The sequence below is a fragment of the Dermacentor albipictus genome, chromosome 2 (genome assembly GCF_038994185.2).
Source record: "Dermacentor albipictus isolate Rhodes 1998 colony chromosome 2, USDA_Dalb.pri_finalv2, whole genome shotgun sequence".
In the NCBI taxonomy this organism is placed as follows: Eukaryota; Metazoa; Arthropoda; class Arachnida; order Ixodida; family Ixodidae; genus Dermacentor; species Dermacentor albipictus.
In genome coordinates this window covers 122,544,251-122,569,665 of record NC_091822.1, presented here as the reverse complement: position 1 = coordinate 122,569,665, position 25,415 = coordinate 122,544,251, and the positions used below count along the sequence as shown (strand labels likewise).

The window sequence follows — 25,415 nt, the reverse complement described above, 5'->3', positions numbered from 1 at the left end:
TACAGACGCCAGGCGACGCGAGCTACATTTGTCATGATGCATTCGCGACTGCACCGGATGCCCTCCACATTATTCTCGTTAATCGTGCTCACTGCACCGAGGCAAAAGAAAGACCATGGGCGCAGGTGCCTTTAAAGTATCTCGACCTTGCGAGGCACGGCTGCGCGTGCCAGGAGAGCTGTCCGTGCGAACACTCCCTGGCACACACCTGCCTCGGCGGCCCCAACCTACGTACCGTTCTGCTTCGAGCTTTGATCCCCCCACTGTCCCTCGGGTGCCCTGGAGTTCCTGCGCCGCCTGCTCTACTACCATCTCAGGTGCTCTCCTGAGACTTCCGTTTGTCGGTTACATGTGCCCTACAGCTGGATCATTACTTATAATAATAAAAAACCCGATCTATCGTGACGACGATAGATCGCGAAAGCGGCTTTTGCAACATACCGCGCCCGTGCGAAGATAATTACGGAACGCCAACGAGGAATCTGACCACAGCTTCGAGCTCGTAACGTCGTCGAGTGACACTCCTGCAACAGGCGTGACCGCTGAAAACCGCATACCGCCAGAAGCTTGAACAGGATCATCCCTCGGTTGCATAACTGCCAGCTCTACGGCCAACATGGACCACACCCACACCATCCCGCAACATAGAATAAAGAACCGACTTACGAAGCCCAAACACACGGCTGCACGCACACATCACAACACTTCAAGCGAGACGCCATGCTGCTACGCTGCTACTGTTGCCGGATTAAAACTGACTACTGTCACCAAGTCTAGCAAGCGTCTCAGGAGCTGGCAACCTCGGCGCGTAGCAACATGGCGGCGCTCTTGAGGTTCCCGATTTTAATGCATGGGCCCTATGGGTAGCTTGTCCTCTAGAGTCAGTATAGTAACTCTATGGCCTAAAGGCAGCATCTTTACGCTCGAAGCAACTCTCATAGCTATATTGCTTTTCAAAACGCGCGCCATTAAAGAAAGCCAAAAGACCGGAACTCTTAAATAATACCTGTGAAATAAATAGCATAATGTGGGAAAAAAAAACTCAGAACAAAACAAATGCAGAGCAAATGACAAAATATATTCAGGATTTAAATCTATAAAACAGTTTGAGTGTTTATAAATGCGCTCCAGATTGGTACTAAAACGTTAGCGGGCTCGTAACACTGGGTGATTGTAACTGGGGTAAATCGTCGTCACATAAATTTTCATCAAATAACTGAGAATGATATGGAATAGCTGAAGTACTCCAGCTTATTATGAGCCTAAACAGTCTTCTAAGCGATCTCATTGCAAAGATTACCTCAGGCTCTTTCTCAACGTCATTTAATGCGCTTATCGAAGTGAGCAAGCACTGCCGTAAGGACTCCACGGCTGTGTCGGAATTCTGCGCTCTTGGAGGCATATCGGCCCTCCTCGGGCTAGTGGAGAAGCCAAAATACTCGGATATATGTCTTAGCATACTCGCTAACTGCTGTTTAATTGATAAAGCACGTGAAGAGGTACGAACTGACTGCAGTGCCTAGCGGGCCTCCGCTACCACGGGAGCGGTTGCTTATCTTCTCATTTTGTTTCCTTTAAAGGTCATCAGACGCGGTGGCTGTCGGAGTATTGGTAAGAAGACTCTTCCATTTGTTTCGTGCTACGCAGCGTTTAGATTATGTTATCGAAACTCGCGCTGTTCCATTTTTGAAATTTTACTTCCAGCGAGAATCCTATCATGCATCGAAAAAGAAAGCGTCCGAAACCGGGCTTGCCGAGGACTCGCCAATATAGCGATGACGAGTCGAGGGGCCAAGGAGATTCACGGCTGCAAAGCCGTCGAGCACGTTGTCACTTTCCTCACTTCGCCTACATCATGCGAAAGTCAAGTCACGGCGCTGCGCGCCGTAAGGTAAATAGACGAGGTCGGCCAGCGCCCGCACTTTTGGTTTCGTTTCCGATATTCGACTTATGTACTGGTCTTCGTCGTGCGACATAACTGCGTCTGAACGCGTGCAGGATCCTCGCCAACACTCCCGAAAGTCGCGATGACTTGATTATCCACAAAGCTCCTGCCGCTGTTGTGACATTCCTGCAGACTGAGGCCCTCCAGAAGCCCGCTGTTCAAGCGCTCGCATCACTAACGCAGTCCTGTAGCTTGGAGTGTGCTTTGCAGGTAAGCTAACGACCGCTGTGTTGCTAGCTGGCAGTACTTTTGCCAGCAGTCGCATGCCTGTTTAGGCTTGGTGCGCCGTGAATATGTTTTACACTGCCTTTCTGAAGTTTATGCGTGGTGTACAATTCGTGAAATAGCTTTGAGTGGTGCGGAATGATTCAGGTATACTTACCAGCAGCAGTGCAGCACTCTTCATTGAAAACACTCCGAAGGCAGCAAAAGAACGGTACAGATTTATCTGGCAAATTTCTTGCCGCAAGTTCAATGCCGATGCACGCTCACTTCAACTCTGCACAGATTATGTTGAAGTCAACTGCACAAATGTGTGGATGAATTGCAATGCTGTCATGTGTCTCCGTACTTTTTGGACAGATGCATATTAGCTTCTTATATTTGTTGCACAAAATTTTTGAGCTAGCATAAGCTTGTTGCATGCGTTCCATGTGTTTCTTTTAATAACTTTGCTGACTTTGTGTGACTAGTTAAGTCTTAATTGTTGCTGTGTGCTGCCCTTGCTTTTGTTCTGTTTTGTTTGTGTATCCGTGTTATGCTTCTGCAACTTATGCTTCTAAAGAAATGTCTTCAGGTTCCCGTTTTCTTTTGCTCCTAATGTTTCCTGCACCATGGGTCGATGCAAAATGTTCGCCGAGGTTTGTGGTGCTGCTGCCTGTGTCATGTGCATGCGTACTCTCTTACTAGTTAAGTACAAAAAGCGAGTAGTAGCTTTTACTAGCCAAGCTAGGTGGATGTGGAGTGTACCATCATGGTACATTGTAATGTGAACGGATAAGTTAACCTACAGTAGTGATGACGTTTGGTTACGAACCCTGAGCCTAACTCTTTTGTGTCTGTTTCGTGTCTGACATGATCTGCCTTGACTGATTCATTGCTTTGACTGCACTTCATTGCAAATAGTATCACCGGTGCCCCAGTTGCACCACATGATCCAGATTTTCTCGTGCATTTGGTGTGTGCACAAGTGTGGCATATTGGCACAGCAATGTTGCTCATTATTCTGCTTTGCGTGGTACCAGCAACATGCATCATAAGTACTCGTGTAAGTTTAGACTCACGTTGTGCAGGTGGGGTTACAGCAGTCAGGTGTAACCGGGTGAGAGCACTAATTCATTGTGCAGTGGTTTATGTAAGCAAGCAATGTACAGAAATTCTTGTGCATATGTATGATCGCTGGAACCCATCAAAAGTCATGCCCTCTGTGAAACATATAAATGTTCCATGACAGGTATTCTAGTTTACTGTCCCAAACGTGCATCCAAGTAGCCTTCGTTAATCTTCACTTAATTGTTGCCGTTATGGCGTACAGAATGCTAATGTGTGACACTCACTCAGATACCTTCCCTGCCTCATAGAAAGTTCTTGCATGAAGTAGTGACTTAGAGACAAAAACTCAATGTTGCCATTTGACATTAGTACATTTATATGTCGCTGTACAGCTTGCAGCTCAGTGACAGCGTGGGGCTCAAGGAGGCACAGAAGCAATTTGTCAACCTTGTGCCCTACTTACCACACCACCCTTTGTTGGCAAGACAATTGCTCCTGTGCAGGGCTGGGCAGTTGTGTAGCCAGATTTTCTAAGCACTCTTCTCAATTCATTTTTTCCCCAGCGTAGCCACAGTGGCTACGCTGTTCTGGGGACATATTCTTGGACTATCACTTTCGGAGGTAATTAGACGCAAGGGCATGAGGGTAGAGCAAATGTGAGAAGGCAGCTCTTGTTGAACTTTGAGACAATGAATGCCGATATAACGGACTATTGGATATAACAAAGTAAACGTAATGTTTGGAAACTCATTTTTACTGATATTAGTGTGCATACTTATAACAAATGTACTTTCATCTTGGATGCGATTTCGTTGTAAGGAGGTACGACTGTAGAATAAAAAATTGCTACAAAGTACATCCACAGGTAACCACTTACACGTAGTTTGCCAACTACTTCTAATGTCCTGTGTCCAACCTGGCTTCAGGTTCCTTCACCTCAATAGCTAGCTTACTTCATTACAGTCAAAGCCAAATGTGAATGTTGGGCTACTAAGGCAGCAGCACTGGAAGGCCAAAAGACAGAGGAATGTGAAACTGATGCTGTAACTACTGCTGACTGTAAACCGACACCAAGAGTGCCAGGAGTGCAGGACTCGTGGCATCAGTCTTGTGTTCTTGCGTCCTTAGTCCTTCCTGTGCTGCTGCCTTAGTATGTTGAACCAGCTAGCCCATAAATTGTAAATGTTAGAGCGTTCTGCCTTGTCAACCTTCCTCTCTCATTATGCAGTGCAGATGTAGCGTTCTTTTCATTCTGAAATTGCTGTTCTTGGCCCACAGATCAAAGAAGCTGATGGCTTCAAGGTCCTGGAGGAACTTCTGCAAGCATCGGACAGCGGAGTGCTGGAATCAGCCTTTGCAGCTCTTGTCAATCTGTCTGTGGTGGGCGACGTGCGGCCAGACCTTGGTGCTGCTCAGGCTATCTCTGCCCTGATCAGGCAGCTCAGCGATTACAAGCTGGCAAAACCAAGTGAGGCCTTACTTCTACATTTTTTTGGCGCCTTATTTAAGATGCCTTTTGTGTAGCTTTTATGCATGAATTGCTAACTTCTAAGCACTACATACTTTTGTTCTTACTGGAACTTCAATAAAATGTGGTAAAAAACACAGTCATGGGTTAATGCATGTGTGTATATACCACCCAAGAAGAATGGCTTTGTGTGGGTGCAAATGTTGAAGGGATGGAAAATAATTTTTATGAAATCTGACTTCTGGATCACTGTGTGCCTTCTTGGCAAGCATCCCTGGACCTTGCCAACCATGGCTGCTGCAGCTGTCTTGCAAATTAGCTAACACACAGTATAGCACGCTTATAATAAATCAGCTCACATCTGCAGTAACCCTACACATGTGCCTGTGACCGTTGTGTTCTCTATGGAATAACACGATGGAAAATGAATTGTCTTTTTTTTTTCTGCAGGGTTCATAGAACTGGTAATTTATAAAACTTGCAAGTTGTATGCCGCATTACGGACAGTATAATGAACAGCACTTTGCACAGAAGGGAGAGCATTTAGTCTGGTACCTAGCCATGTCTTTAAGCACCATGTGGGACAATAAGCCTTTCATGCCCTTTCCAGGCTTTTTTTCATGCATGTTTCTTTATTTTTTCAGGTTACGGGACACTTTTTTCGTCGCTCTGTCGCTACAGCCAAGAATCTGTCAACAGGGTCCGGATCCGTGAATCTGGAGGTCTCCCTTTGCTGGTGCATGCTCTGTCAGACCAGAGCAGGAAGGAACTGTGGTCCTGCTGCGTGTGCGCGATCCTGCATTTCCGTTATGACGAGCCAAGCCTAGCGGTACTTTGGAGCCTTGACCTTGTTCCTACTCTGTTAGTACACATCAGAGACTACACCAAAAATCACAAGAAAGATCAGCATTGTGCGGATTCCACAGGCGAAACACTGAGTGGGCTGGAGGACCTAAGGTCATTAGTTATGTCTGGAGAAGCTGATGGCATTGATGACGGCTCTTCCAAAATGTCAACTGGTGCGGAAGGTTCAATTGTAAAGGATAAAGAAAGTGTGAACGATAGTGCTAAAAACAACACACACAGCAGTCGCCAAATAGTGCCGCAGATTTCCGTTTCAGACATTGGCGACGAATGCGTGGACCAGAAGAACAAGGACGAATGTGAAGTATCAGAAACTAAGAGTGAAGTCACAGATTATGACGATGTTACTGAGCAAATCCTAAATGAGGAAGTTTCATCAGAATTGAGCAGGCATTCTAATAAGAACACTTTTTGTATTCATAGTCCAAGTTACCGGGAAATTGAGAGCCAAAATTCTGGACCAGACGCTGGAGGTTACTGCCCAGACCTGGGCTACCACAGCAATCCTGTGTCACCTGACCAGGCTAGGCGCCCGGTGTCGCCGCTGCCTGGAACGTGGAGCCCGAGATCTACAGACAGCGGACTGTGGTCACCATGTAGTACACCGCGGTGTGACTCACCAGTGTCGGTATCGTCTCCAGAGCCTTTTCGCAGCTTCTCTCCTGTCTGTTCCGAAAGCGACAGCGACTCAGAGCAACCCATTCCTTCGTGCATAAAAAACATGGTGGAGTCGGTCTGCCGAGACATTCCAAAGAAAAGGGAGTTCATCAAGCGAAAGCGTTCTTCGTTGTGCGAGGACCAAGCTGCGAAAGCATCCAGCCAGACGAGAGGTATGGAGGACAACTCTCCGCCGCGCCACGCCAAGCGAAGGCGTCGGCGCACTCTGTCGGAATCTGTCACACCTACCTACAAGGATCCTCAGGAGATGCTTCTCGATGGAATGTTCAGAATTCTGATGGTGTTCACCATGCTAGAAATGCCAGAATATAAGTTGGGAGCAACAGGTCTTTTTGATGGTTTGATGCATTACTTGTACGATGTCCTGAGTCCCTTGCAGAGGGCTAGCCAGATCATGACAAAAATAACATCAGACTTGCACTCCTTTGAGGATATCGTGTGCAGAGGAGAGGTCCTGAAACTGATAAAAAGCATAGTGGGGTGCCGTTTGAAAGGATGCAAGCACTGTCAGCAGTTTCGAGACCTCGGCAGGCACTGGTTGTCCAACCTGACCCACATGGCTGAGTCTGGCTATGGAAGTGGTGTGCTGGCACACTGTTTGCTGACACAGGGAAAGGAAATTCAGACCTGCTGCTGTCTCACCATACCTTACATTGTCCGGTGAGTGCTCACTTTGCAAATATTTATAGTTGTAGGTACTACTCCTCATCATCATCATTATCAGCCTGGTTACGCCCACTGCAGGGCAAAGGCCTCTCCCATACTACTGCCTTCTGCAATATGGTTTTGAGCATGGGAATGCTGCATTCTAGAGCTTGCTCAATGCACTGGTTTACATGGGTTGCTTCTGTGCATGGCCTAACAAATGAGCTGCTGCTTGTGTCTATAACTCTAACAATAAACACTGCTGAAGCAAGTGATGCAGCATATATAGTCATAACATGGCTCCTTGTGTCACTTTCAGCGAATTTACGATGTTCCTAATAAGGAAACATTAGCTCGCACTCTCCAAAGTCAAATATGTTTAAAAATGCTTAAATGCTTTTGCAAGGCAGGAACTACTTAGCTGATATGAATGAAAATTGTTGCATTTAAAAGAAAGTCAGATTATATCTTATGTGTCAGAGCTTTACTCTCCTCAAAATTCGTTTAGAGAGACTGAAGAAGATCACTAATAGAGAACTTGGAGCATGTGATTGAGATTGATTGAATTTGCTAGCTTTGACGTGGCTAGGCCTAGAGGGACACCATCGATGCAGAAAAATACATTGATTTCCATCTAACATATGGCGCCATATGACTAAAGAATTCATTGATGCTAAATTTTGTGGCTCCATCTGTTGGATGGAAGTAGACACATTTTTTAACATCTATGGCCTCCGGCATCGGGCCACGACAGTGTGTGCCGTCCTTTAGGCCCCTCTAGGCATAGCAGCGTCAAAACAAACTGATCTATATAATAACAAAATAGCACTTACAGTTTCAGACAAAACTAAGCGGTGGCCAATTTTACCATTTATTTCTTGCTATTATGATGATGAGCAGCAAGTATGACAGGCTAATTAGGATCAACGCGGGCAGTCTGGGCTGCCATGTTGTTGCACAAACGCTGTATATGGTGGAGCGTTCTATTACGGTAAACTGATACCGGAGCCTGCTGAACTCCGTGCATGCGCATTCATGGCAGCCGGCATATAGTAACAGTTGCTGTATAGTAATGCTCTGCTAAAACTGTCTATAGTGTATACTTTGCGTTTGTGTGCACGTCTGTGCGCATATTTACTACTTTTTGAGAACATATTCTTGCTTTGATTCCTGCAGCAATAAGTCAATTCTACGTCAGCTGCTATTTGACTGCTCAGCGTTGGATGCCCTGCTAGACCTCCTAGAAGAAGACAAAGGTGCGATGGACAAAACCTTCTGCCAGGCTGTTGACAGCCTCGCGGCTCTGTGCGCGTCGATATCGGAAAAACGTAGCCTGCTCACAACCTCCTTGCGAGGCACATCTGGGGCAAATGACGCCTGTCGCCTTGAAGCATTCACGATGGATGTGCAATTGCAAGTAGACGACGGAAGCAGGGTCACCGGCAACAGGCTTAGGTTGAGCGAGGCAAATGACTACTTCAAGACGATGCTCAACGGACACTTTGTCGAGAAGGACCAGGAGGTAGTCGCATTCCGCAGTGCCAGCGGAAAGCCACTGAACATTGTGATACACTTCCTGCATGGGTGCAACTTTCAGACGTGCGCATTTATGAGCAATGAACTGTCGGTCAATGTGCAGCTGGACGTTTTGGGTCTCTGCGACCTCATGCTTCTACCCAATCTACAGAGGGAGACCGAGATCAGGGTGAGGCAGAACCTCAAGTTGGAAAGTGTTTGTGACGTGTACAGCAGGGCGCTGGAGCTTGGCATGGCTGGCTTTCGCAAGGCTGCACTGTGGTTTGTATTGATGGAGAAAACAAACTCTGAACGTCGGTGCAAGTGCCTCTGTGAGCTGGTCAGTGGAAAGCATGGAGGTCAGGTCTTGGACGACATTGCCAGTTTAGTCCGTGAAAACCTGGACTTGAATGACAATACCAGTGCCATGTAGTTGACCAGCTTGGTGTTTGTTTTCTGTATGTAAACACTGTATATAACTTTAGTCTACCACATGCAAAGTAAACAATTAAAACGCAAACTGAAACAAAATCATTGGGGACTGTTGACTAGTTTAGTCTTGGATGAAATCACCAGCTTGGTTTATCAGAACCTAAATGTTGATTATTTGAGTGTTGTTGAAATGGAGCTTATTTGAATGTGTGAATGGTGTATATAGCTGTGGCTGTTCTGTACAGACCTGACATTAAAATGCAGGCCGAAGGAAAACGAATGAACAGTGTTCAACACCTAATTTTCAGGTACTCGCGTACCAGCCTAGTAATGGCTACTTGCTAGTAGCTATTACTGCTGTAGTACATGATTCAGTTGGCCAGCAATCTTTCTGAAGTACATTTGAGGTGTTTTATTGCGGGCTTGTACATTGAAGCAAATTATATGCTCCATCATGGGTACGCCAGCTCAGCTTTGGTCGGTGGCTGCTGTCACGTTGAAGACACTGGGTTATCAGTTGGAGCATTGCATGCACAACTAGAGCAGGATGTATTTGATATATCGTATACTTTCATGGCATAGAGTGAGGAACTCGCTTCAACCCATTTCCCAGGCATGTCTTCCTTTTTTTTTATAGTATATAAGGTATGTTGCTTTCTGCAAACTGACCCTTAGCACTGCATATTGGTGTAGTGCAGCCATAGCTTTCAAGGTGCTGGATCTGTCTACACCATTTCGTTTCTGTGAGTTTTCTCTAATTTTGTGCTGCGAACTTGAATACAAGTGGCAGTCCAATGTTTTTTATAGCATTCCAACATAACAGCATCTGCTTTGGGTAAAACTGCCTGCACACAGTTCTGTGCTCCAACTCGGGCCAAACTCGAAGGAAAACAAACTGTCTAAGTACAAATTTAAGGTGGCACTGAAAAGGCAAAATGTCATAGCAGCGAAAGGGGCCAGTAAAGTCGTCATGCCCAAGCACTGCATTTGGTTTACTGGCCTAAAAGGGGCCTTCCAAGATTGTCTTGATGCATGCTGTAGCCACGAAGGATTCCCATCGTAGTTTTGAAAACTTACCCTTGAAGAGAACATGGTGCTTGTGTATATGTGCATTTTTAAAAGTAATGCTTCAAACAGCATGGACATGACGGCGAGCATGTCGGTCCAGTTGACTGATGGCTTAATGCACAAGACTATAGCTGTGTAAATGCCCCTGCCCCCTCCTCCCTTTTATTGCAACAGCAATTATATGAACACTCCAAGCACATTTCTGCTGTTGTCATGAGGTTCCTTATAAAGTCCAAGGGCAATAAAATAAAATCGTCGCTGTGCGCCTTTTTACACGTTTACAAGTTTATACGGCTAATAACATTACTATCCTTACTTCATATAGCTAGCTGTCCGCTAATTTGCTATTGCAATCGATGCTTCGCCTTTTGCGCAATTTTTTTTTTTCTTTGCAACAAAAATGTTAAAATGAGTTACGTAAGCTATCTATATCCACTGGTGAGCAAAAAGATTGGTAGGATTGTTATGCACATGTTATACAACTACTACTGCCTTATTTCAGACCCCATAGGCAACGGTAGAGATCTCGGGTGCAGTCATCATCTCTGTCTTTTATGGTGTTAGTATATATGTGACTACACAAAAATGTCCAAAGATACTGGATGCCACGCATTCACAACGTCACAATCCAACAGCAGACCATACAGACAGACAGACAATGAATTTTATTTAATCCTGAGGAGCTACTGACAGGACCTCCTAACGGGAGGCCATTGTAGCGGCTGGCCGCGCCCACGTAAAGGAAAACGCCGTGATGCTCCGCTCTTTCCTGGGCCCTCTGGATAGCCTGGGCTTGCTTTTGGAGTACCGTGCTTCTGATGGCCTCCTCCCATTCAGCTTCGCTGGAGAGGAAGTCGTTAGGCAATGCGGGACATCGCCAGAGCATGTGAGCCATTGAGCGAAAGGTTTCAGTGCAGTCAGGACAACTAGGGTCCACATCCGAGTACATCCTACTGAGGAATCCCCGCGACAGGAAAGATCCCGTGTGCAGCATTCTAAGCGTAGCTGACTGACCTCTACCGAGCTTCGGGTGAGGCAGAGGATAAATCCTCCGACCAAGTTGGTAATGTTTAGTAATTTCATTAAATGTGAGGAGTGGATCGTTCTGCTGATTCCCTTCCTGCTCCTCCGGAGCCTCCAGACCGTCGTGGCGCGCGAGTTCTCGCGCACGGTCGTGGGCAAGCTCGTTGAGGTTTGGGAAGCCCTCGAGAATGTTCGTCCCCATGTGTGCGGGGTACCACGTGATATAATGAAAACCGGGGCAAGCCCTTTTCTCTAGAATAGAGGCCGCTGGGTGAGGTTACCCGATTCGAAAGCTCTGATTGCATCTCTCGAGTCGGTGTAAATGTAGGAACGCTCTGGGTCACACAAGGCCAGCGCAACCGCAATTTGCTCTGCTATACTCGCGGTGGCCGTTCTGACCAAGGCCGAGGAGCGAAGCACCCCCCGCCCATCTACAACCGACAGCGCGAAACACTCCTGTTCCCGTACTGCGCTGCATCGACAAAGACCGTGGAGTCTCTGTCATCTCTAACTTTCTCCAAGAGCAGACCAGCTTATTTTTTAATTCGGGGACGCAAAGTTGGGGATAGCATTCCTACACAATTTCTGGTGTGTGTATGTATGATATGGTGTTACGATTTCCTGAAGTTGGCCTTCGATTATGGATTCATAACATTATGTACTAAACATTGTCGAGATTGCAACAGGAAACAAAGCTATGGAAACAAAAGTAACTGGCTTGCAATGCTCTTGTGAAGCTTTACACACGTCCATAAAAACAAGCTAGGACAGAAATTCAACTTCAAAAATTCACGCAGGAACTCCACTGCGAGTTAAGTATGTGTAAGCATCGTGCTATTCGCTCATCTCCATGCAGCCCGGTGTAATTGTCAATGTTATGAAACTTGATCCGACCAGTATACTAAACCCTTATCAACTCTTATTGGTCATCATCAACCTTATTGGACTAGATGTGACCATTATCAACCAATATCAGTCAGTATCAACCTTATCACAATCAATCCAATCCTTATAAACCCTTATCAACACTTAGTAACCTTATTAGAATTGCTCCAACCAATATAAGCCCCTATTGCTCTTTAGCATTTATTAATTCATTGACTGCTTACCTGTCTGTGTAGCGTGATGTGAAGCGCATAAGCCCTCGGAGATCGGTGGCATTTCGGTCGGTGAAGGAACACACCAGTGGAAGGTCATCCAGCGACCACCGAAATGCATCGGGGATGTGGCGTGTTTTGTATTACATTTTTGCAAAACCGGAATTCTGTTGTCTACAATGCTCTGAATTGGCTCTACATGTGGTCCTAGAGATGGATTTTATTTCACCATCACCAAATCTTTCAACAAAGTCTTCATAGAAACTGTTCACCTTTGACATTTGTTTTGTACTGCCAGTGCAATTCATATCGTGCAGACACTTTCACCGTCTGCAAATTTAGGTTTAGTTCAGTGGTTAAGACACTTGGCTTCTGAGCATTGGGTCGTAAGTTCGAAACTCGCCACCACCAACGTTCTTCCTTTCGAATTTAATTTTACACATTATTTATAGCGATTTATCTTACATGACAGACAGACAGATAGACAGACAGGCCTCCTCGTTGGGTAGGCATAGAAATGCTTATGCATTTAAAATAAACCTCTGGGAAGCAGTGTCTACAATTGTACATGCCATGATAATGCCCGATACTATTCTCAAAGACTAGTAAAAATTTTTCACAACTGTATGCCAATTCAAGCCAGCAAAGCTGTGCAAGAGGGTTCTTGCACCTTTTGGAAGTCCTAATCATTGGTTTTGCCGTTGGCCCAAATCCACTCAAGACTTTTCGAATGCCTTCACTACATCCAGTGCAATTCCTTTGCCATACTCTAGCCGTTTCATACACGTCAGTAAATCCGAGTTTAGTACATCTGTACTCCCCATTATATTCTACACATGTTCCTGTATACTGTGTCAACATTGCCGAAGCTAATGTTTGACTGCGCATTTCGGTGGCCTGGTAGGGCTGCATTGCTGGCTGTTCTTAGCGGTAGCTCATCATCGACGCCCTGGTTATGGTGAACTAGAATATATGGGCAGTGCGTTGACTGATGCTCGCTACGACTTACCATGCACGACCCGAGAAGTGCTGCTTGTAGTGGCAGTGTTGTCATCGCTAACTATTGAACGCATCTAGCAAACTTTACCTCTACACATGGCCGTCCTGGAGTGCGTGTCTGGTCAGACGCCAGCTGCGCGTTCCCGACCAGTTATACTACAATGTGCAGTGCGCTTCATCAATAAATAAAGTAACCTTCAACAGTTTGCGACTGCAGCACCACTGCTACAGAAGACACAAAACGTGCCAAGCGAAAAGGTGCAGAAATGGCTCTAGTACACTCTACCCTGGTCATACAGCCACTTTGGGAGTGTGATGCTGGCTCTTTTTTGACTGACGATTGATGCAGACCATGCTATCGATACATGATAACTGTAGTGTAACTTTCCTCAACAGCTTTGCTGTAAAATAATGACATTAAATTTTTTTTGCCACATCTTGACATATTGCTCATTTGAGCTTTTCTTCAAGATTGGTTATTAACTATGTGCCAAGTATGTTCAAAAAGAGAAAAAAAGTCGCGAGAGATCTGCATGCTTTTCGGTGGCATCAGCATGTGGGCATGTACTGCTTCTTTTCTTTTGTTGTTTCTTGACATTAATAATTAATACTAATATAATTTAAAATTAATAATAATAAAGTATAGAAAATATAACCGTTAGAATAGACTTAAAGCGGTTCCAATTGTCATGCTTCTAAACTGAACTAGCTGAGCATTTCCAAATAAACTGCATAGGAAATATCGATCTCGTTCCTGTAGCTGAAATCATGTTGGGAGTTCAGGTGTGAATTCACATTTGCGGAGATTACAAAACAACGCACCAAAAAATTGAAAATTTCCTGTGTTTGGCGCTGCCCGTTAATGCCACAAGCACGAAAAATTAATAGAACGAAGTTTTCGACATGCAAAAGTAATTTGTGTGTGAAAAGAACAAATAATTCCATTATTGCCCCACTGGCCATCACATTGACGGAAGCGCTAGCTCTGGCAAATGGCAAAGCATACAAACGAAGAGTTCTACAAATCTCGGCCTGTTCTGCTTTGAGTAGGTGAAAGAACACAGACCCAGTAACAAACAAAGGCATTCTTTGTTAGGCCTTGATATTACAGACACAATGTGAAGGTGGTAGCAGCTTCTGACGAAAGAAAACAAAACGAACACTGTATACAGAGCTGGCGGCACTAGAAATTGCACGTCATTTTGTGCATTATCAAAGATGCACACACACACAAAGTCTGCTCAACCCTCATTACACAATTTCAACATGACTTAGCAACTTCTACATTCATGGATGACTTTATGATGGAGAAAAGCACTGATAAGCACTCTCTGTCAGGAATATTATTAAAGCATATTGCTATTATACGAATGAAAAAAAAAAAACTAACCCACAGCCTTAGAGCATCATCCCACAGTAATATATATATATATATATATGTGTATAAAAAGATTGATAGATACCCCAGACTAAAATATTGTCATAACTCCAAGTACGAGGGTATAGCGCAGTTGCCAAGAAGGTTGTACGCATCTCACGGATGTGTGAGTGGCGAAGTTAAAAAGCACACACTGCCAAAATACACGGCAGTGAGCTGGGTTGGGTAACTGGTACAGACATCCACAAATCTGTCTAGAATGCTTGAGCACTGTGCTGTGTAACAAGAACAGTAACACTTAGGTGCAGAAGCTGGGTACCACGATGGCGTCTCGGTAAAAGAGCGGCCACGTGGACACAGGTGCATTATCTCGAGCCTGGTACCTTGAACCCAGCAGGCAGTACAGTCTTATGCTTTATCTGGCCTGGAGCGCATTGCTTGAACATTCTTTACAGAAGTGCGGATGTTTCTACATGTGATCTCACTGTCGTTGCTAATAAAACATGCAACACGAGGGCACTACAGTACAATCAACACACCAAATGACCGACGGTAAACGAGTCTCTGGTGCACAAGGACTCCTCGCAATAGCTGGAGTTGCTGCACAAGTGTAAAAAAATGTCTTCCGTGTGTATGCGGCTGCCAAAAAATTATCACCTATGCAGTAGGATGCACTTCACAGTGTTTTGTCATGAAATTGGGGTCATTTGTGCCCAACACAGACCACAACCTTTTCGAGGTGCGCGCTAACACTCGCTGTAGCAGAAACTACAAGATGAAGCTCTATGCTAAAGAACGAAAGAAAATCTCAGGTACCAGCCAACAACCCAAAAAATGAGAGTAGTGCGTCGTGCAGCTTTGCCAGTACGTGAGCCTTCAGTGTCATTGACGTCAAACACCAACTGAGCTATGCTTTCGTTGCGATAGAAACATGAGCAGTATACATTTATGGAAGTGTAGAATTCGTTGGCACAGTATGACGCAGCACTAGATGATACAGTAGGACCACTTGTTATAGTGAACTGGTCAGAATACAGTAAAATGTTTGCCATACCAGGACCTTTACTTTACAAAAGCCAATATATGCCAAAGCCTTTTTTTCACTGAGATAGCTGAAAACGGATCCCTCCACGTTCAGTAAAACTGTTCATTGTGGCAAGGTGCAAACTTATTGAGTGATGGCATCTCAGAGGTAGGTCCACCAGAAGACCTCTCCAGGCATAGGGTTGCGTTGATATGCAACTGCCAAATTTTGGATTTCAACCCTGCAGTCACTCTGAGAGAGCAGATCAGGCTAGAAACAGTACCAAGAGTGCCATTATAGTTTACTGAATTGGGTTTATTGGGCATGGCTGTTAAAAACATTAAGAATTTTCTTATTTGCTGTTGAAGGCATAATAAATTGACAGAGGCTGGCACATAACTTTACTATATCCGGAGTTCCTATAACGGGCTAGTACTACTGTACCCGCCTCATGAGGTACAAAAATGTTTCTCATTATAAGTTAATGAAAATGTGGAAATTTGTGTCATCAACTTTGATAATGTCGAGTACAGATAGGCTTTTCTTTTGCACTGTCACATTTTCTAGTGTAATGCAGTTCTTTTCATTCAACACTTATTACATTTCGATCATGCATTGTGATAAAAGGGCTGGGATGGCAATAACAGCACAGTGGTACTTCTGCCCTAAACAAAGGCCCAAAAGATTTGAATGGGTTGTAGATTAAGTAAAGCTGTTAAATTATCTTGTCCCTTTAACTCTAGCTTTCTCTGTTGAGAAGTCCCGTCCCTTCTTTTTCCCAGTATAAAGCTGTAACATGTTATCATTCATCCTAGAAATGTGCAACCAGAAATCACGTGAATTCTTGTCATTTGTGTGTTCTTTGCTTGCCATTGTAGCGTGGCTGTGGCGCAAATTGAAATTTTTTCAGAAGTATCTTGCTACTTTGAAGCTCAGTTACATTGCTCACAGCAGAGAGATACATACTGGCATGCCATCCATACAATGTCAATGTACGGCTCGCATGTGATTCCTGCATTAGGGGCTCTCCTGACCAAACATGATGAGATGTAAAATAAATGACAGGCATCACAAAACATTTGCCGAAGGCTGCATTAAGTGCAACTAAGACACCAATAACATGACAGTTCAGGCAGAAGAGCTCTTTACAACAAGCGTCTAGCTAGGGAATAATTGAGTAATGCATTGTACATGTACATGATGGGGGAGGATAAAGAATTGTCATAAGAAAACTGCCACATTTAAAACACCAACAGCAAAAACATCAAGCAGCTCCATGCCTGTCAAGAAATGCTTAGCTAAAATGTGATATTGTTTTCTAAAAGTATCTAAAATTTCAGGTCACCAAGCACAGAGCCAGCGCAATGCAACCGTCTAATGCCTTGCCTACACTGAAGGCTTCATCTTAACAACATATACAAGTGTTCTCCAACAGGTAGGCAAACTTGCCACAAGCCTCTTCCCATGTGCTTTTTTTGTCGCACTGGTTTGGTTAGGTGGCAGAAATATACCTTGCAAAGCGTATTCTTCCAGTCTGTAAACGGCACTCACGGCACGATTAAAACAGTTGGCCAGCAGTTACGAAAAGAAGTCCTAGGCCTAGTAGGACTAGTCAAGCTGGCTGCACAATTTATACAGGTGGACAAAAACACTCTTGAAATTTGAGAAGTGGACAGGAGCTTGCAGTAGCGACATGGCTTTTCCCTATTTGTTGCAAGTTGGTTGTGAGGTGCGAGCCCTATATAGCCCCGAAGAAGAGCTACTATACACTCACTTATTAATCAGTTGACAGTATGAAACAGAACAATCACTGCGAAAAAGAAAAAGAAGAAGAAAAGTCCAGCTAAAAACTTAACATTTGCAGAAAAAGTTGCATGGAAGTACCGAGCCACTTTCTGCAGTCGTGTAACTTGATGCTGCTGCTGCTGCTGCTGAACACAACACGCAAAATTGTTGCCGAGTTGTAGCCCTCATCTCTTTTGCATGTTTGCATTGTTTCATGCCCTTTTATGTCATTCTAAGGTGCCGTACACACCATTCCAACAATAGTTGTTATTACATTAGCACATGGAACTTTAGTGAAAACGTGTGCGGAGCAAAAGGCCAGCTATGGTTCCATTGTGCCACACCTAAAAGTGAACACAAGAAAGCTAATGGCCAGTGTGGTGTGCGTGTCACTGGTGCATTCTTAGCATTCAGTTACACCACAACCACATGTTGCAACTTGTAAATGCGTACATGGGATTCTCCTTTGTTTGTTCCAGTTGGGTGTTTCATTCTGGCATGATTTTACACATTGAGACATACCATAAGAACACGCTGTCAGTTTGCAAATGGGTATTCCGTGGCAGTGCCAATTCCAACTGGCATCACCCTTTCCAAAATGGAAAGCTCTCAACAAACTGGGCCTGAGTAGACAAGATTTTTCGCTCAGTCCAAGCAGAAGTCATGCACTAGCTTCCTGTATACACTCAGTGACAATTCAGTACAAGCTCCACCAACAAAGACGGCGCCGAACCTGCCCTCCGCACTTCCACACTCAAATGCATGGTTTCCAGAGAGATGCCATGGGCACTGAAAAAAGCAAACAAAACAAAATTGCAAAGTGTAACATCCCAAAGCAACAAACAAGCCTGGAGAGACACTGTAGTTGGGGGCTCCAGATTAACTGGATCACCTGGGGTTCTTTTAACGTGCACCTGGATCGAATTGTGTGGGTGCTTTTGCATTCCGCCCCCATCGGAATGCGGTCGCGAATCGAGCCCGCGACCTCGTGCTCGGCAGCACAAAAATTCATAGCCACCAAGCCACCACAGCAGTTGGATGTCGAATGTCTGCCTCGGCAGTACGTCGCCGAAATCAGAGAACGTAATTGGGTGGCACATCCCTATAAATCCTCTTCCGAGTTGAACAACGGTGTACTTGCTACTGTGTTCTTAGGTTGTTGCCGACTGCAGTGTTCAGCAGCAGCAACAGCGGCGCCCTTGGCGCACAGGTCTTGGGATAGGGGAGGCGCCATCAGCCAAAGAGCTTTTCGAAGCAGGCATGGCAGTAGGGCTTGTCGTTCTGTTCCTTGAAGGTGCCTTTGTTCAGCTGGCCGAGGCAGAAGGCGCAGACAAAGTGCTCGGGGTGGTACTTGCGAAACATGGCTGTGATGCAGCGGCCAGTGATGGGCTTGTGGCAGCCCGCACACAGCGAGCCCCGCTTGGCGTGATAGTGTGTCTCGCAGAAGGGCTGCCCCTCGTGGTCATAGAAGCTGCCGCCATTGAATGGTTGCCTGCAGTCCTGCACCCAGGTGGTAGAGAAAATGACAACAGCGCTTCAGTACTCGCAGGCAAAGCGACGTGATTCACGTGGATATTGCACTAACATTGCGCCTCCTGCTTTGTAGTCTTGAAAAGCAAGCAGCAAATGCTTCGAGGACATTAAGAGTCTTTGGAACTAAAACTTGTTCACGGGCACAACCCGCTGTTATATCCCGACTGACCATTATGCACACAAAAGCAATAACAGATCTGTTCACATTGTCCCACAATCATATTCTGCTATTAGTGTTGGACAGCTTCTCTTAGAGTAGCAGTGGCTGTCGGCAGTTGTGGACACTACAACAAGCTGGAACATTTTGTCAGGTCCCGGCCCCTGTATTTGTGGGTATGCTTCAAATAACATTTTCACGCCATACACGAGACATGATATGAAGGCGTAAGAAGCATTAGCTACAGTCCACTGACATGTCACTGACCAGACTCTGCAACCACGGCGCTAGACTTGTTGCAGAAAACATGTCAGCAGTTCTAACAAAATAATAAGTAGACACAATGCACTGATTGCACTAACTCTGCAAATTGCCGAACACTGTTCTGGCAGTCCGGACACTTGCTAAACAACTGCATTAACGAATCACTAAAACCATGAGCTGTACTTACACGGCAGACAAAGCAGTCGGGATGCCACTGGCCATTCAGGGCCGAGATGTAGTTCTCGGTGATTGGCCTGTTGCAGCCGCCACACTTGGGTGCGAACAGCTCGAAGTAGTCGTCGCGGCAGTAAGGTTTGCCGTCCTTCTCATGGAAGCCTCCCTCGCCAAACTGCATCCCGCAGTGGGCGCAGAAGAAGTGCTCCGGGTGCCATGTCTTGTCCAGGGCAGTTACACATTTCTGCACAACAAAAAATAAACAAAACAAATATAGCCATGTGCAAAATTGGATTCAATGCTTTGCTTGGCAACACTGCATCACAAATAGGCGAAAGTGTTAAGTTTTGCAATGATGCAAGTGGTTTAACAAGCCCCGTAGGGATGCCTGTACCTAGGATGTAGTTAAGATGGCTACATATTTAGACACACTCCAACACTAGTTCCACCTGGTGGTGAAGGTAGTAAGGACTGCAGAAAAATGTGTGAATGACACAAAACAGGATACGAGGCGGTACTTTCTTGTGTTCAGGATGCTCGGGTAAGGAAAAATTCTCAGAACTTACTAGGCTGACTGAGCCCTTCGCTACTCTAGAGTGTAGTTTAGTTATTCTTGGCTGATAAATAACTGAATATGTATGCGAGTAGACACGGTCAAAGTGCATGACATCACAGTGAGCTAGTACGGGAACTTAAGGGAGGCGGCCCCAACCGCCTTTTGTTATTGGGGCTTTTATGGCTTACCGAGTCCTCTCTAACAGAAAGAGTGGTCATTTTGCCATTGTGGTAGTCTAACTTAATAACACTGGTTAACTTATTTAGTGTCCCTTTGACATTAGCCAACATTCGACGCATACTGGTCTAAAAACTTTGGCTGCTAACATACATGGAGCAGTAGCAAACTTTTTCTGCTGTTTGGAAAAGCATTTGGCCGAAGGGTTGGTCATCACAGGATATTATCGAGACAATGTGAAAGCACACTCACATCCAGGATGGGGCCGTTGCAGTAGGCGCATCGAGGGGAGAAGATGTTGTGGTAGTCTGTCTCGCAGTACGGTTCATTGTCCCGCTCGAAGAAGTTCTTGGTACCCAGCTCCTGGTTGCAATGAGCGCACACAAAGTGCTCAGGGTGCCACGTGCGGCCCAGGGCAGTGACCACCTGTATGGGAAAACAAATTTGAAACTTGTCGTGCGCGCCTCCACTGGCCGTCGCCCGTGGAAGTGTACGGTGGAATGCCAGTGACACGCTCTTTGCATGATATCTTGAACCTTCCTTAACACGGTGAGTAGGGTAGGAAAATGAAATTGGGTCTGCAAAAAAAAACATCTCTGCCAGCTCTCTCAGAATTATGTTTAACACCCTGAAGCTGCACCGCAAGCTATGACAGAAGCTGTACTTAACGCACATTCAAAGTACACCCTTCAACAAGCACCCAAAGTATGATACACAATTGTTGTTGTTTATTTTTCATATTCCCCCCCCACTGGAATGCAACCATGCTAGCAAGGAATTGAATCCATGGCCTCGTGACTAGTGGCAAAACACTGTATCCATTGAGCCTTCACAGTGAGTAAGCATTACTGTGTAATTAGGTTGAATATGGCATTTCAAGATGCCACTGCAAGTGATGGTGCATTCAGTCATGTCTTCCGGAATTCTGGTACATATTTATGCTGGCGTATCTGTGCCGCGCTGGAGCACTCGGTCTAGTGTAACAGCTCGCAAGCAGCGAGCCCCACGTACCTGGCCGACAATTGGCTTAGAGCATGCGGAGCAGTGGCCCTTGGCAGTCGTGGTGACCCCCTGTTTTGTGAGGTCCGACTGCAGGGTTCCCAACATGGAATCCAGCTTGTTGCCAGGTGGCTGGTTGGGCCGGTTCAGCCGGTGGGGCTTGGCGTACGCCGGGTCGCTCACGGGCGTGGGAGAGCCGTGCAGCTGCTGCCGCTGCTGGGACTGGATGGGCGACTGAGCCTGTGGCCCGTTCAGCTGCCATTAGGGGAGAAAAGTAGGCGGGTGAGTGCAAAGCTATAATCATGGCTGCTGCAGCTTCACCATGCAGCCAGGCCAGGCTGATTGAAATTGAAGTTTATTTCACGTCTCTGTACACTAAGTAATGAACAGCATGCATGAGCATGTGTGTTTGTGCGTACCGCCATGCAGTACGCAGCAGTGTATGGGTGAAATAAGTCCTAACAAAGCATATAAATATTTTCAGATTCGACACTAAGAAAAAACAAGAAGAAAATCATCAAATATAACAGCATGAGAATACACATAAAACAAGTTAACTGATGGAGAACGATATAGTGTTTAAGGCAAGGTGAAGATTTGTGCTAAATATTTCCATAACCCAAACCTTAAATATGTCTAGTATTTTTTTTAAATTAGTGTTTAGTAAACATTTACTATATTAATGTTAAATGGAAGCACAACAGCCTCTAACAGCACAACAGCCATTTATCAGGTACAAAACTAACCTTCCCTCTTTTATGCTCGCACCACTTGCTCAATGAGTATGTGCCATATTTATACTGTCTCACATATTGTTTATGTTTTTTTCTCCTGTGCTCTAGTGTTTATATAACAGCGTATAACATGGAGGCCCCCTTCATAACTTCTACGAGAGTTGTACACCATTATTTCATGGGCGCCACCATACTGCTACGCCGTGGCGCCATCTATGAGCAGTCAACATGCTGGCTTGGGCGAGCGCTCTGTCTTGTATGGCAGGTATACGCTCGGCAGCAGTTTCTGGCGTGTGTTTTCGCGCTCGTGCGGTCTATTTACTATGACGTGCATCTTCTACGTGGTAAACGGTTCTGTGAGATGTACTGAAGTGGTTTAAGGTAGTATGGCCGGACTTTCTGCTAGTGTTGAGGCGGACGGAGCCCGCAGTGCAATGTGTGCGTGCATATTTGAGCCTACGATCGGCCTCGGAGATCAGTTGTGTATTTCTGAATGCTCCATTCACTAATGTGACCTTATTGCAGTATTATCCTCTAGTTATAAGCTGCGCTTTAGGAGCAATGAAACAGGTGACGATCGTAACTGCGTGGGTACCGTTCTGCTACGATAGGAGCTGTGCTGTTATACTTTGACAAGCATTCAAACGGTTAGCTGCACATTACATTGAGCGACTACTTGGTTCAGTCGATGAGGTTTCCACCCATGAATAAAATTGTTTTGGTTAACAATAACAGCACACCTTACAGTGTGAATTAAGCTTGTCCAGCAAAGAGACCGTTTACGAACTGCACGAGCATCCTAAGCAGTTGGTGCTGGATTACAGATATCTTTGTTCTGTACAGCGCATGGTCCAAGCATACGGCCTCAATGTTTATAGATCTATAAAGGTGCGGCGTGACTATGTGAGGTTGTAATGCGGCGTTAGCCCGTTTTTTTTTCTTTTTCAAGAAAGAGGATGATAACCAAAATTTTTTTTTTGGTTGTGTTTGTTCCATTTTCTACGACGCACTCACACATATACGGAAATTTCGCCCTCAAAAATAGCCATTGCATTCTTTTTATGCGATCCCTCTCATATATTATGGCTTTAGCAGGCAAAAAGGCAATGCCGAAACACATAGCTTATACATGTATTATGCTGGTTCATCAACCACAGTGATCGCTGTGTTGAGCAGCGCAATCAGCCTCATACAGAAGGCTAGCGTAGACATATAGTGATTTCAAGCATACTAGACTCGAAATGCGTGAGGACGATGCCGGTGTATTACAAATATTTGATAGCACCTGCTGCTTAGATGTTTCGTAGTTGCCTTAGGTTGGCTGTACACGAGCATACACTCTTATGTTTTATGTTTTAGTCCCTAGGCCAAGCGATCAGATAGTAAGCAGATTTACCATTTCATGCTGGTAATACACAGAAGCCGGTTCTCTTCATAGAATTAAAACCAATATATGCAATATAGTTCATAACACACACACACCGCGGCTGATAATGCGCGTCACGTGTTTGCGCCCACAAGAGATATTTCCGTGTACTGTAGTTACTAATGCACCGAAAGGCTTCTCTGACGACCTTATGTAACTGGACACTGCGTAAATTTCACAAAGTACGATCTAAAACATCTAAAAATCGTTCTGCAGCATGCGGTTACTTTCAGGCAGTGCCATGCCGGATCACACAAGCCAGAAAGGAGGAAAGGCTCGCCACACGCCCTTTCCTCCTCACCCGATGAAAAGGTCTATAGGACTGCACCTTTATACCATACCCAATGTACTTATCTTCATGTGATTAATAAAAACTCGAATTTGAACATTAGAAGCATATTTCTTTTCCTTATCTAATATATATTCTGGCAATAACACATTTTTCAACATGGGGCAGCTAATACTTGACTTATTTCCCCGGAATGCTGCTAGGCCCATAAACCACTCAGCCACAATATAATCAAGTTGGATTTGCACAATGGACAGAATCCTCGATGCAGTCCACATATGAATATGGCATGGCTTAATTGCACGAAATCACACAGACCAGCTGTTTGCCACACAATTAAATGCTTCCAAATAACACCACAATTACTCTACAGATTGCTCCACTCATTGTGCAAATTCAGTCCGTTCTGTGAATCTTTCCTTACAATAATAAGCTAAAGGTGCACTTGTAAAGACACTGTCTAGAAGGCTCTGAATTTAATACAAACCACCTTGTGTTCTTTTATACATGCTCAACCCTGAGTACACACATTTTTTTCATTTCACTAGGAGTTGAACATGCAACTTCATGCTCAATGGCAGAATGTTGTAGCTCCAACACCACTGCAGATTTGAGAGCACCAGGAGAACATAGCTTTCATTACAACTTCCCAGGTCACCATGTTTGCAGCAAAACATATCTAAACACATTTCAGTGTGTCACTGTTCCCAGTAACTTGTGTAATTGTTCACACATGCCGCATATACACTGTTTTGTACTCACTATCTGGCTGTGAAAAAATGGTTTATGATGGAACTGAATCCAGCAGGAACTGCTGGCATTATACAGTATGAAAAAAAAAAAAAAAACCAACCTAAAGTAGCACCTAGATTGCAAACAAAAAGCAAACAACAGTTTGCATATAAGATTAAGTAAAGTCATCAGTGTACAGGTGGATGATATGCTTTAGTTGTGTAAGATTTATTCTTGTACAAAGTGCAGACCTTCACTGTAGAGCATGAAAATTCGAAAAAAAAAAGTTTCACAAAGCATCGTGTGAATACTCGCATACTGGTGTTAATTTCCACAAGCTGCTGCTAGATGGCACTATTTACTGTCCTGCCAATGATGACATCGTCATCACCATACCCCGCCAGATCCCCACGGCATAGATTCAGAGTGCTTCAACGGTATTGGCTGCGCTGAGGCGTGTTGTTTAGCTGCATCATGCTTTTGGCCGTGTTCCACTGGTGATGATGGGGGAACACCTGCTGGCATAGACTGTGGCCTTCAAGCTAGAGTTGATTGCTTACGCAGAACAACATGGCAAGCATGCAGCTGGGCAGAAGTTCGGCACATTGGATGACCAGCCTAGGGAAGGATGCTGATGAGGCAACCTCATCAAATGACGCAAATGCAAGTAATGAGGACATAGTTCATAGTTGGCAGCCAGTAATTGTGCTATTCTGCATAGAAGTCCGAGTGTATTTTGAGGCATCAGTGAGTAGCCATACGCCTGCCTCTCAAGCCCGCACCCTGTAAATGTGTGTCTTGCACCGTAATATGGTATTCAAAGAGAAGTCTATTGGATGCCAATTCAACTTCTCTGTACTGAGTAACATCTCAACAGTGCCCACTGTGCTTGAACTAGCACTTTCATTATGAAGGAAGTTTATATGCAGAGTTAAATGTCCCAAAATTTCTATAGCAGGTTATGGGATCACTGCAGTGGAAGGCTCAGGATCAGTTTTCGCCACCTGAGCTTCTTTACCGTGCACCTAATGTATCCTACATGAGCGTTTTTTGCATTCTTGCCGCACTGGAATGTGGCCGCCGCAGCTGGGAACCGAACACGTGACCTTGTGCTCAATAGTAAAACACCTTAGCCCCATTGAACCACTGTGCTGGGTATTGAAGCACAACCTATTCTTGTG

General features: G+C 45.0%; 2 protein-coding genes across 5 annotated transcripts in view; one reads left to right on the top strand and one right to left on the bottom strand.

Annotated features, from left to right (window-relative positions):
- The first annotated feature begins 1,137 nt into the window (after positions 1–1,137).
- On the top strand, positions 1,138–8,918 carry Rnb (R and B). Its single transcript, XM_065442830.1, has 7 exons — positions 1,138–1,499; positions 1,581–1,611; positions 1,705–1,891; positions 1,999–2,155; positions 4,496–4,685; positions 5,330–6,887; positions 8,049–8,918. Exons 1-7 carry the CDS (start codon positions 1,257–1,259, stop codon positions 8,818–8,820), a joined length of 3,138 nt encoding a protein of 1,045 aa, XP_065298902.1. The 5' UTR covers positions 1,138–1,256; the 3' UTR covers positions 8,821–8,918.
- Positions 8,919–14,076: 5,158 nt separating this feature from the next.
- The window catches only part of LOC135910752 (leupaxin-like), an 83,266-nt gene continuing 71,927 nt past the window's right edge, over positions 14,077–25,415 (bottom strand). For all 4 annotated transcript variants that reach the window (XM_065442832.2, XM_065442831.2, XM_065442834.2 and 1 more), the window contains exons 6-9: positions 21,066–21,308; positions 20,307–20,480; positions 19,335–19,565; positions 14,077–18,693 (exon numbers count right to left, since the gene is read on the bottom strand). In XM_065442832.2, the coding sequence (XP_065298904.1) occupies positions 18,427–18,693; positions 19,335–19,565; positions 20,307–20,480; positions 21,066–21,308 (915 nt within the window). In that variant the 3' untranslated portion in view covers positions 14,077–18,426. The remainder of the gene's footprint in view (positions 18,694–19,334; positions 19,566–20,306; positions 20,481–21,065; positions 21,309–25,415) is intronic.